Genomic DNA, 12831 nt, shown 5'->3' on the forward strand with positions numbered 1-12831 from the left:
TCCCCCTCCCTCACCCCTTCCCCCTCCCTCACCCCTTCCCCCTCCCCACCGCCCACACCCCTTCCCCCTCCCTCACCATCTCACCCTGTCCCTCCCCACTGCCCACACCCCTTCCCCCCACACCCCTTCTCCCTCCCTCACCCTCACCACCTTCACCTTCCCACGCCCTTTCACCCTCCCTCACCCTTTCACCCTCCCTCACCCTTTCACCCTCCCTCACCACCTCACCCTGTCCCTCCCCACCGCCCACACCCCTTCCCCCTGCCTCACCGTCACCACCTTCACCCTCCCTCACCACCTCACCCTGTCCCTCCCCACCGCCCACACCCCCTTCCCCCTCCCTCACCCTCACCACCTTTACCTTCCCACGCCCTTTCACCCTCCCTCACCCTTTCACCCTCCCTCATGACCTCACCTTCTCTCTCCCCACCGCCCACACCCCTTCCCCCACACCCCTTCCCCCACACCCTTCCCCCTCCCTCACCCCTTCCCCCTCCCTCACCCCTTCCCCCTCCCCACCGCCCACACCCCTTCCCCCTCCCTCACCATCTCACCCTGTCCCTCCCCACTGCCCACACCCCTTCCCCCCACACCCCTTCTCCCTCCCTCACCCTCACCACCTTTACCTTCCCACGCCCTTTCACCCTCCCTCACCCTTTCACCCTCCCTCACCCTTTCACCCTCCCTCACCACCTCACCCTGTCCCTCCCCACCGCCCACACCCCTTCCCCCTCCCTCACCGTCACCACCTTCACCCTCCCTCACCACCTCACCCTGTCCCTCCCCACCGCCCACACCCCTTCCCCCCACACCCCTTCTCCCTCCCTCACCACCTCACCTTCTCCCTCCCCACCGCCCACACCCCTTCCCCCTCCCTCACCGTCACCACCTTCACCCTCCCTCACCACCTCACCCTGTCCCTCCCCACCGCCCACACCCCCTTCCCCCTCCCTCACCCTCACCACCTTTACCTTCCCACGCCCTTTCACCCTCCCTCACCCTTTCACCCTCCCTCATGACCTCACCTTCTCTCTCCCCACCGCCCACACCCCTTCCCCCACACCCTTCCCCCTCCCTCACCCCTTCCCCCTCCCCACCGCCCACACCCCTTCCCCCTCCCTCACCATCTCACCCTGTCCCTCCCCACTGCCCACACCCCTTCCCCCCACACCCCTTCTCCCTCCCTCACCCTCACCACCTTCACCTTCCCACGCCCTTTCACCCTCCCTCACCCTTTCACCCTCCCTCACCCTTTCACCCTCCCTCACCCTTTCACCCTCCCTCACCCTTTCACCCTCCCTCACCCCCTTCTCCCTCCCTCACCCCCTTCTCCCTCCCTCACCCCCTTCTCCCTCCCTCACCCCCTTCTCCCTCCCTCACCCCCTTCTCCCTCCCTCATGACCTCACCTTCTCTCTCCCCTTCCCCCACACCCCTTCCCCCACACCCCTTCCCCCCCACACCCTTCCCCCTCCCTCACCCTTCCCCCTCCCTCACCCTTCCCCCTCCCTCACCCCTTCCCCCCCTCACCCCTTCCCCCCCCTCACCCCTTCCCCCCCCCCTCACCCCTTCCCCCTCCCTCACCCCTTCCCCCTCCCTCACCCCTTCCCCCTCCCTCACCCCTTCCCCCTCCCTCACCCCTTCCCCCTCCCTCACCCCCTTCCCCCTCCCTCACCCCCTTCCCCCTCCCTCACCCCCTTCACCCTCCCTCACCCCCTTCACCCTCCCACACCCTTTCCCCCTCCCTCACCCTTTCTCCCTCCGTCACCCTCACCACCTTCACCCTCCCACACCCTTTCTCTCTCCCTCACCCTCACCACCTTCACCCTCCCCAACCACCTCCCTCCCCACCGCCCACACCCCTTCCCCCTCCCTCACCACTGCCCACACCCCTTCCCCCCCTCAGCACCTCACCTTCTCCCTCCCTCACCACAGCCCACACCCCCTTCCTCTCCCTCACCTTCACCACCTTCCCCTCCCTCACCACCTTCCCCCTCCCTCACCACCTTCCCCCTCCCTCACCACCTTCCCCCTCCCTCACCACCTTCCCCCTCCCTCACCACCTTCCCCCCCTCACCACCTTCCCCCCCTCACCACCTTCCCCCCCTCACCACCTTCCCCCCCTCACCACCTTCCCCCCCCACCACCTTCCCCCCTCACCCCTTTCCCCCTCACCCCTTTCCCCCTCACCCCTTTCCCCCTCACCCCTTTCCCCCCTCACCCCTTTCCCCCCTCACCCCTTTCCCCCCTCACCCCTTTCCCCCCTCACCCCTTTCCCCTCCCTCACCCCTTTCCCCTCCCTCACCCCTTTCCCCTCCCTCACCACCTTCACCCTCCCACACCCTTTCTCCCTCCCCAGCGCCCACACCCCTTCCCCCTCTGTCACCACCTCCCTCCCTCACACCCTCTGCTCCCTCCCTCACACCCCCTACTCCTTCCCTCACCATCTCACCTTCCCCCTTCCACACTCCCTTCCCCACCTCCTTTCCTCTGCCCTATCTCCTTCCCTCACTACTCATTCCCTCTCCACTCCTTTCCTTCACTCCTCATTCCCTTCCCTCCTCACTTTTTCCTCTCCTAATGTTAGAACACTAGGAGGAAACTCCCTTATGCTTTAACTAGTTCATTGATTGAACAAGTCAGAAAGGACCTTAGACTTTCCCATTTCCCACTGATGTAGAAGGAGGTTATTTTTTTGGCCCACAGAATCCAACCTAGCTCATAAAACATCACTTCTCTTCTCTAATTTGACTTGTAACCTGTATTTCCCCCAAACCTGCCACTCACCTCTACATCAGCACCAGTTTATGGTGATCAGTTAACCTACCAATCTGAATACCTCTGGAGTGTGGGAGGAAAATGGAGTTACCTTGAAAAGTAATGTGGTCACAGGGAGTATGTGAAAGCTGCACACAGAACAGCACCAGAGGGAGGGATTGGACCCAGGCTGCTGGTACTGTGAGGTAGCAGCTCTACCAGGTCGTGCTACAGTATCATCCAGATTTTATTTTAATGTCTCACCAGGAGGATGGCACCTCCCACTCATCCATCTGCATTGTTCTGGGATATAAGGGTAGATTTTTTTTTATTGTGCCTAGAATTGGACCTGAACCCACAACCTTTGATGTACTGGAGCTACTTCGTAGCCTTGGACAATACATTTGAATGATGAGTCTTAGCAGGGATTGGGGGGGAAAGCTTGCTGCTGTTTGAAAGTCAGCATTTTTACTATTTCAATCTACAGTCCTCCACAGTCTTGCCTTTTGGTTTTTAAAAGAATACTCCTTGGATAAATTAACATTTATTTGAATTGTAGATTGATCTAAAAGTGCACATATCTATTCTTGATAAGCATAGGTTATAACTTCAACTCCTACAGAGTTGAGGCATTAGGTTGGAAGTATATTCTAGATAAAAGTGATGTACAAGGAGTTTGTTATACAGATTTTGCATAAAGTTGTATTACTACTTCTTGGACCCTGATCTCCCAGTGGAGCAAAGGCGATTGATGGTTGAAGTTCATCAATGTTTTTGTAATCCACTGTACCGGGGATTGGCCTATACAACTTCACCAGAGCCCTGTTGGCCAGCCTTACCCATTTCCACCTCTCATTATGGCGATTACTACTACTACGTTGACTCAGGCCTAGGGGGCCGACATTGGGCACGATGATGAACTCTCCACTTCTCCCTCTCCCTCATCAGTGTGTCCAGTTCATCTACATTAGCCACGCCGCTGTCTTCTAGGAGCGTGTTGACCATAGTATTGGGAGGGCGCCCAGGGTTCATCCTCCCGTGCTTGGGCTCCCATATGATGACTAGGCTGGCAGGTAGCTTGGGGTGGCGTAGACAGTGCCCGGCTAGTTGCAGTCTTCTCACCTCAATTTTAGTGGTGAGCATCGGTAGGTTGTCATAGAGCTCGATGTTCATCATGTGCTGTTGCCAACTCACATCACGAGCCATCCGGAGCATTCATGTATAGCAACCATCTAGAGACTTCCGCGTCGTCTTGGTGAGTGTCCATGTCTCGCATTCGTACGTGAGAATGGACTGTATGACTGCTATGAAGATCCTCTTTTTAAGCCCTCTGTTCAGGTTCAACTTCCAGATTTCCTTCATGTCGTTCATTGCCCTCCATGCCAGCACCTTCCGTATCTTTATGTCCTTCTCTGAACTCATCATTCTTGACCCGAGGTACTTGTAGTCAAAGACTTTCTTAATGGTATCATTCTTTATGGTGATTAGGGTTGGACTTTGAGAAGCAAAGTTGTATTATGGCTTAGCCGGAATCTAAGCCATTTCGTCAACCTGTTTAGGAGCTTAAAGCATGTTTGATTGGCATTCTGTAAGAGGCATCAAAGGTTTTCTCAAAGATTAACCTTACTAGTGATTGAGTCATCCTCGTGCACACTTGGCAGCTGGGCAAAATAAATCTGATTGCACTGATTTACACCATTTTACTGTCTGTTAATTTTTTTTATGGATAAGATCACTATTACCCCACGAGTAATTATAAATGTTATTGTTACCTTGCATAGATAACTTCTGATCTAGTTTTAAGTTGCCAGACCAAATGTATTCAAATATATAAGCATATTTTAATGAATATCTTACCAAAAAACTCTTTATAAATGAATGCGTAGCTAATAGGCATTCTACTGCATACTGTAAGTTTTCTGAAGACTGCTCTAATGATAGGATAAAATGATTTTAAAATAATACATTTGAATGGTTATATCTGTAGTTTAATTGGAAAGGTATTACAACAAATGGCAACGGGAATTTCCGTTGCCTTGCATTTCAAAGCATAGAACCCTTCTATAAGGACCAGTGAAATGTTTGCTTTTGAAGTTCAAGTTTATTGTTATCTGACTGTACATACAGTCGACACAACCGAATGAAACAAAGTTTCTGTGTACTATGGTGCACTCACAGATCATACCATGCACTGCACCTGAATGTAATGGTGGTGTTTCCACAATATGAATTATTTCCATGCCAGTCAGTGGAAAATTCCAATAAATTCCCCACTTCAGTTGAAGGAACAAGTGGCCTGCGGACAAATATGATTAGCCTCTAGTTGAGAGAGAGTGCAGAATGTGACTGCCATAGATTGAACCTTGGGTCAGAAGGAGTAGAAGAGGGAACAGTTTGAGAGGAGATGACTTGTTTCAACAAAGTGATTAAACTTAATAAGTTCCCTTTTGTCAATTGTTGGTTTATTTTTGTCCGATTATTGACTACAGTTCATTTCCATGATCATTTATAAGATTGTACCAGAATATTAACTTGGCAGTTTCCTTACCATCATTTTTTAGCTACTGGGAAATTTATTTTGAGTGTACATGATGGTTGCAAAAGATTGAGAATACTTGCGACAAATCTTGTTACATTGCAATTTCTGATGCTCAAGTTTTAGATGCATTGTGCCATTAAAAGTAACAGTAGGTGTCTCAGTTTGTACTTGAATTTGTGATAGTGGCACAGACTACTTATATGCAGGCTTCAATATTAAGAGGGTGAATCATGTGCATAATGTCACTTTTGTGGAATTGAAGGCGTTTTCTGATACAGAATGTGGCATTTTTCAGTAAGCCTGGAAGAATTAAGTGTTGAGAGACCTATAGCTAAAATGATGGTAGTGTGGTGGTCAGGACAATACAGTACAGTACCAGTGACCCGGGTGTAATTACCACTGCTGCCTGTTAGGAGTTTGTATGTTCTGCCCGTAACTGCGTGGATTTCATCCAGGTGCTCTGGTTTCCTCCCACGTTCGAAAGGTGTACTGGTTGGTGGGTTAATTAGGCTGGAGTTAAATCGGGAGATTGCAGGGTGGCACGACTCGAAGGGCCTTCTGTGCCATATTTCAATAAATTAAAAAAATTTGTTGTGGAGAATTTTGGTATTAAATTTGTCATGGTGCATGCAGTTTCCATATCTTGTCATTTATTCTGAGATTAACTTCTGTGTGTTTTCTGTATTGAAGTTTACTGTATTGAAGTAAGCTGTTTAATAGTGATTTCATATATACAGAAAAGCAACACACAACCATATTCGACCATATATGTAGAATGTACTTGTGTAGAATTCAATACGAAGTTAACTAGAAAATAGATTGACATGGATAAATTAGCTACTTTGGTTAGAATTTAAATGGACTTAATCTAGCAAGTACACAGAAATGTTGAAACCCTAAAGGCTGATTTATACTTGTGTGTAGGGACTACGCCATAGGCCTGATTTATACTTTTGCGTAGCCCTACGCCATAACGAGCATGTGTAGTTGTGTCTGCGTCGCTCTGCAATTCATCGCCAAATCGTTAGTTGGCAGTGGGGTTTCTATGCCACTGTGTTGAGTTTCTTCGTGAAAGACATGGATGAGGAAATGCATTTCAAATATTTTCAGATGTCGGCAGGTAGATTTGAGGATTTGGTTCATCGTCTCCAACCATTTCTTTCGCATCAGTGTACAGACATGGCGGAGAAAAGCAACTGGAAATGCGTAGGGGGAAATGCGATGCTACCAAGCAGACCAATCACAGTTGCTGCGGTCTGCGTCGCTGCGACGCATAAGTTACATTTTTGGGGAGGTGAACGTCACCCTACGGCGTAGGGCAGCGGTCCCCAACCACTGGGCCACAAAACATGCGACCGGGCCGCGAGGAAACGATATGATTTGGCGATGTGATACGATATGAGTCAGCTGCACCTTTCCTCATTCCCTGTCATGAACTGTTGAATTTTAACGCACATGAGGTCATCAGTGACCCAAGACGTGCAAAGGAATGGGTCCGTGACCCATTTGTGAATGTCCCCGGTGAATCATCAATGTCAGCGCGGGGAAAAGATCAACTCCTCGAGCTTGCAAATGACGGTGGGCTGAAAAGTATGTTTGACATAACATCTCTGCCGGCATTCTGGATCAAAGTCAAGGCTGAATATCCTGAGATAGCCGCGAAAGCACTGAAAATGTTGCTTCCATTTCCAACATCATATCGCTGCGAAGCGGAGTTTTCTGCGATGAATGCGAGGAAAATTAAATCGTGGAATAGACTGGACATAAGGAGCCCCCTTCGAGTATGGCTGTCTCCCATCACCCCTCGATGGGACAGTATTGTTTCAGGAAAACAAGCCCAGGGCTCCCACTGATTCAGCGATATTGGTGTGTTACAATGATTTTATATGTTCATACGAGGAAAATATGCGCTGTGTGTTTAATATCCAAACGTTACTTAAAATGTTATGATGCTATTGACTTATAAGTGACTTATAATTCAGCTGTCCCCACTCCGGGCTGCGAAGAATGCAGCGGTACAGCGGTGGCCGGAACGCACCTGGCACATCTTTAAGAAAAAAAGCGGAAATAAACAACCTAATTAATTAGCTTGTTTATTTCGGCTTTTTTCTTAAAGACATGCTGGGTGCGTTCAGACTACCGCTGTACCGCTGCATTCTTCATGGCAATGTATCGGTCCGCGGCCCGGAGGTTTGGGACCACTGTTATAATTGACTTATCACTATATTCATACGAGGAAAATATGCGCTGTGTGTTTAATATTAAATTCGTTAGATAAACCCCTTTAGAAACAAAATTGATTAGCCACTTATAAGTGACTTACCACCTATATTCCGGTCATGATTAACACCCCCCCCCCACTGGTTGACTGGTCTGCAAGAATATTGTCAATATTAAACCGGTCCGCGATGCAAAAAAGGTTGGGGACCCCTGGCGTAGGGTACGCGATACCTACAGCATACATTTGATGCACAAGTATAAATCAGCCTTTATAGTGATAGAATCTTATAGCACAGGATCCCATTGAAGTAATAAACAATCAGCTCCCTTCCGTTGTCCTTGAATCTGGTAGGTATCTCCTTTAAGTAGGTATCCTTGCTCCTTTTTGAAAGTCACTACTGCATCCGCTTCCATCTACCTGTCAATACTAGGTTATATCGAATTACTGAGTAAAAGAATTTTCTCTCAAAATAGTAAAGTAGAAGTTGCATGTAACAATGACCCATATTTGGTGATTGTAGGATAAATGTTGATTGAAAAACCCATTCAGCCCTTTGTGATGCACTGATTCATGAAGATCTTACAATTTACTCCTGCATTCCAAATACCAGTTGTTATTGAAGTGTTAATCTGCTCTGCTAAAGTCAGACGTTTGCTCCAAATATTAGTTATTATTTGTGCAAAGAGCAGTTTCCAAGTATTCGGACTACCCAACCCCCACCCCCGACACTCACACCCCTCCCTCCACACGCACTGGCTTTCCAGTCCTGATATCAGAAGGTAGTTTAAATTAATCTTCTGCATTTATTTCTGTCTTCAGTGTCATTAAATTTGAGGTTATTTGGATAAATTGCACGCCTTTTGTATTTATTCTTCTGAATTTCTATGCATAGTTTAGAAATAAAATAGGTTTTAATATTTGTAAGGACACTATAGAATTGTTTTTTGGGTATCTTGTCTACTTTGGGGTGTTTCTGAATAATTATGGATGCAGTAATGTTTTGTTTGACTATTCTTGTTTTTATTTAAGTCGGTCAATATAAATCATTCCTAAATGCTTGATATTTTTGTTTCAGGATGAGGAGAAACTGGTAAAGAAGGAATTGGCTGCATTAAAAGAGCAAGTCTCTGCCCCTACCACCTCACTGGTAAGTATTTTAAATTTTTCTCTGAAGAAGTAGATTTATTTTTCCTTTCAACGCAAGTCTTTTGTAACTGTAGCTAAGAGCTTGATATGCTTCAAGTAACAGATATTTATTATGAACTTTATGTTGTCAAGACAATCTTGAAGTCACTATTATTGGCCACCTTAAATGCTGCAAACAGGTCAAATCCTCTTCCCACTCATTGGCTGCATGTTATTTGTGCAAGGTTAGTTGATTAGTTGAGTTGCTACTCTGAAGAAAGGGTGACACCTGTCTTCTCAACAAGTGAGGATGGCCCTCACCTCATGAGGACCTCATCCTGCTCTTTGACCTCTCACTGCATAGTTGCTTTGGGCTAAAGTTCAAAGTAAACTCATTATCAAAGTGTATATGTGTCAGCATATACAACCCTGAGATTTATTTTCTTGTGGGCTTACTCAATAAATCCATAATAGAATTAATGAAAAACTGCAACAAGTTATGCATTCAACCAGAGAACAAAAGACAGCAAACTGTACAAATACAAAAAGAAAGCAAGAATAATAATAAATAAATAAATAAGCAATAAATATTAAGAACATGAGATGAATCTCTGAAATTAAGTCCAAAGGTCGTGGGAACATCTCAGTGATGGGGCATGAAGTTGAGTGAAATTATCCCCTTTGGTTCAAAAGCCTGATGGTTGAGGGGTAGTAGTTGTTCCTAAACCTGGTGGTGTGAGTCCTGAAGCTCTGTACCTTCTTCCTGATGGTAGCAGTGAGAAAGCATGTCCTGCGTGGTGGAGGACCCTGACGACGGATGTTGCTTTCCTGCGACAAAGCTTCCTGTATATGTGCTCAATGAGTAAGCCACTTATTGTACAAATGTAGAACACAACACTTTCTCGCTTCTCTCCAATACAGCAATCTTGCCCTCAGGTCCTCCAGTGACTGCACATTTGCTGACAAGATGCTGGGTAGAGGGTGATTCATTCCTCTGTGTTTCAAACTGACTTGGAGCCCCCCCACAATCCCCCTCCGCCTCACTTCTGGCCATGGCGATGACCCATCGTCTGCTTAATGGTGCATTAGCTGCTTGGTCCATCGAGTCCTTCAGAAGATCGTGAGATCTGTAGATCATTAAATTGATTTAAAAGTACATTGCTTAAAAGAAAAGTATCTTCTGCAGATTGCAGTGAGAGTAATTCTAATGAGGTATAAAAGGACTCAAACTGCACTGGTCTGTGTGGTCCGGATGACAGTCTGAGAGAGCCCGGCTTGAGAAGTATGTCAAAAAGTTACATTTACAGATTACAAACACAAGAAATTCTGTAGGTGCTGGAAATCTAGAGACACACACAAAATGCTAGAGGAACTCAGCAGGTCAGGCATTATCCATGGAGAGGAATAAAGAGTCAATGCTTTGTCTGAGACCGTTCTTCAGGACTGGAAAGGAAGGGGGAAGAAGCCAGAATAAGGTGGTGTGGCGGGGGGGGGGGGAAGAAGTACAAGCTGGCAGGTGAAGCCAGGTGAGGGGAAGGTGAGCAGCTAGGGTAGGGCGATGAAGTGAGAAGCTGGGAGGTGATGTGTGTAAAACATAAAGGGCTGAAGGAGGAATCTGGTATGTAAGGAGACTGGACCATGGGAGGAAGGGAAGGGGGGGCATCAGAGGGAGGTGATAGGCAGATGAAGAGAAGGGGATAAGAGAGGAGCCAGAATGCGGGAATGGGAAAAGAATGTGGAGGAGGGAGAAATCACTGGAAGTTAGAGAAGTCAGTGTTCATACCATCAGGTTGAAAGTGACCGGGTGTTGCTCCTCCAACCTGAGAGTGGCTTCACTGTGGCAGTCTGATTACATCTTAGTTGGGAAATGTTAAGGAAAGAGCTAAAGCCACACAATTCCACCAACCATGAATGTTTGGAAGGTTTTAAATATTACATTTGTAGTTTGAGGCAAAGTGTTTGTTAAACCTTGATTTGTTTTTCGTTGTTACAGAAGCAAATGCGAGAATGTTTGGTGCGTCTGATCTACTGTGAAATGCTGGGGTACGAGGCCTCCTTTGGATATATACATGCTATCAAGTTAGCTCAGCAAGGGAGCCTGATGGAAAAGCGAGTTGGTATGTTCTGCTGTAATTTGTTTTCAAGACCATTTATTAAACAGACAGCTTTGTAAATGTTAACTGATGGGCTCCCCTAGTATGGCAGTGCTGAACTTTACAGAGCGAGATATTTGCAATTCCAGTTATGAGTCAGTGGTCTGCTGTCATATTTTGTGGTAAAGATTCTAAAATGGTCTACGGTATTTTGTGGACGCAGAAAAAGGAATGATGCCATGTTCCTGCTGCTTGTCTTATGAATTTCTCTGGTGAGGACACATTGAGTTCAATAGTATTGTGCAAAAGTCTAAGGCACACATAAGACTTCTGCACAGTATGGTAGTAATTTTATCTATTGCATTGTACTGCTGCAAAAAAAAACTGATTTTGCAACACGTGAGTGATGATAAACCTGATTCTGATATGGGTCTCTATTGTCGACTGAGAGTGGGAAGGGGGCAGGGAGAGGGGAATCATGGTTGGGAAAAGGGGAAGGAAGAGAGGAGGGAGCGAGAAGCACCAGAGAGATATTCTGTAATGATCAATAAACCAATTGTTCAGAATCAAATTACCTTGCCTGGTGTCTTGGGGCTGGATGTGTCAGCAAGCACCCTCTCTGCCCCACCCCCACCCCTGGCATTCCTACTCTGACACTTGTCCCACACCCTTCTGTGGCGCTCCACCCTTGATATTCCCAATATCCTTTGCTCCTGCCAGATTTACAAACTTGCTCTCTGCTCCACATTGACAAATACAGTACTGTACAAGTCTTAGGCCCCCTAATCTTGTTAAGTGATGCAATGGAAATAATGTGAAATGGCAATGTACTCCAAGGTACTCTCTATCTTATGAACGAAGAGAGTTAAGTGTATTGGTTTATTCCTAAACTAAGTACAGAAATGTGTGATTGTATCCAACAAAAGGTCATTAGTCTAAAATGTAGGAGGACCAATTCTCGACTGTATCTCAATAAAAAATAGGAATTGTGGCATTTATATACAAAGGATTCTGATTATTTAGGCCTTTGGTTAATCGGGGCATCCACTTACTTGGGACAACTCTGAAAGAACAAAAACTAATTGAGAAAATTCCTGGGATGCCCTTAGAGTGAACAGTTTTTAAATAGTGTCAGTTGCGTATGTGTTCAAAAAGCAATGCTTTTTGTTACTGATAATTCGCGCGAAATAATGAGTAAGACAATTCAGAACTGTTTGCTCACTGAGGTTTGAAGCACTTAGGCTTGGTAATGCCAGAAATGACCAGGTGAAAATGAAACAATTTCACAACTTCAGTAAATTAGAAGCTATGAAGAATTTGAAGGTATCAACAATCATTTTGAATGTTACAGTGAAAATAAAGATTTGGAGGATGCAATTGTCAATAGCATTGTAAGAAAGCAGTTTGCACTAGATGTCTATACTGATTTTGTTCATTGTGTACACTGGATGAATTTCTCCTTTGATAACTTATAGGGAACTAATACAGTTTTATAGTACTGTAGTACTATTGGTAGTGTTGTAATTTGTTCTATATTTCACTTAAATACATAATTCATTACTCAGTTTGTCTTTTTTATACATTTTTAACTTGGACTGATTGGGATAGATGCTTAATTAGGCCAAAATGTACTGGTCCTGATGTGTCCCAATTAACTGAAATCCACTGTATTGATATATAGTTATATCCAGGCAAGATTCTTTTCAGTTCTTTCCTTCTTTTGGAACTTGATACAGGATTTTATAGATTACAGCTGCAGTATCAAATAATTGCATTGTTAGGAGGTTGTCATTTCTATGTGCAGACTCTATAATGATAGCCTTTGTCTAAACCAGGCATTTTGCATTCTTCAGGTAGCATGATCAGGTAGGGAGAATATTTGCACCGGGTTGCTTATGCCAAAAGAGTTGGAGTGACAATTTCAGCAAAATATCTGCATTGTCATCCTGAAATTCTGCAGTGGAGGTCTGGGAGAGAACTATCCTGAGCATATTCCTGTGTTCTTTTTCATTGCTAGGCTACTTGGCCGTTTCTCTCTTTCTAAGCGAGAGCCACGAGCTGCTTTTGCTTCTCGTCAACACGGTTCTAAAGGTAAGAA

At 46.2% G+C, this 12831-nt stretch overlaps 1 protein-coding gene across 1 annotated transcript in view; it reads left to right on the forward strand.

Annotated features, from left to right (window-relative positions):
* Nucleotides 1–12831, forward strand: part of ap4e1 (adaptor related protein complex 4 subunit epsilon 1) — a 78820-nt gene that overhangs the window by 863 nt on the left and 65126 nt on the right. Inside the window, exons 2-4 of the mRNA XM_063065984.1 lie at nucleotides 8591–8662; nucleotides 10634–10757; nucleotides 12751–12824. Of these exons, the coding sequence (XP_062922054.1) occupies nucleotides 8591–8662; nucleotides 10634–10757; nucleotides 12751–12824 (270 nt within the window). The remainder of the gene's footprint in view (nucleotides 1–8590; nucleotides 8663–10633; nucleotides 10758–12750; nucleotides 12825–12831) is intronic.

This window comes from Mobula hypostoma, chromosome 13 (genome assembly GCF_963921235.1).
Source record: "Mobula hypostoma chromosome 13, sMobHyp1.1, whole genome shotgun sequence".
Taxonomy (NCBI): domain Eukaryota; kingdom Metazoa; phylum Chordata; class Chondrichthyes; order Myliobatiformes; family Myliobatidae; genus Mobula; species Mobula hypostoma.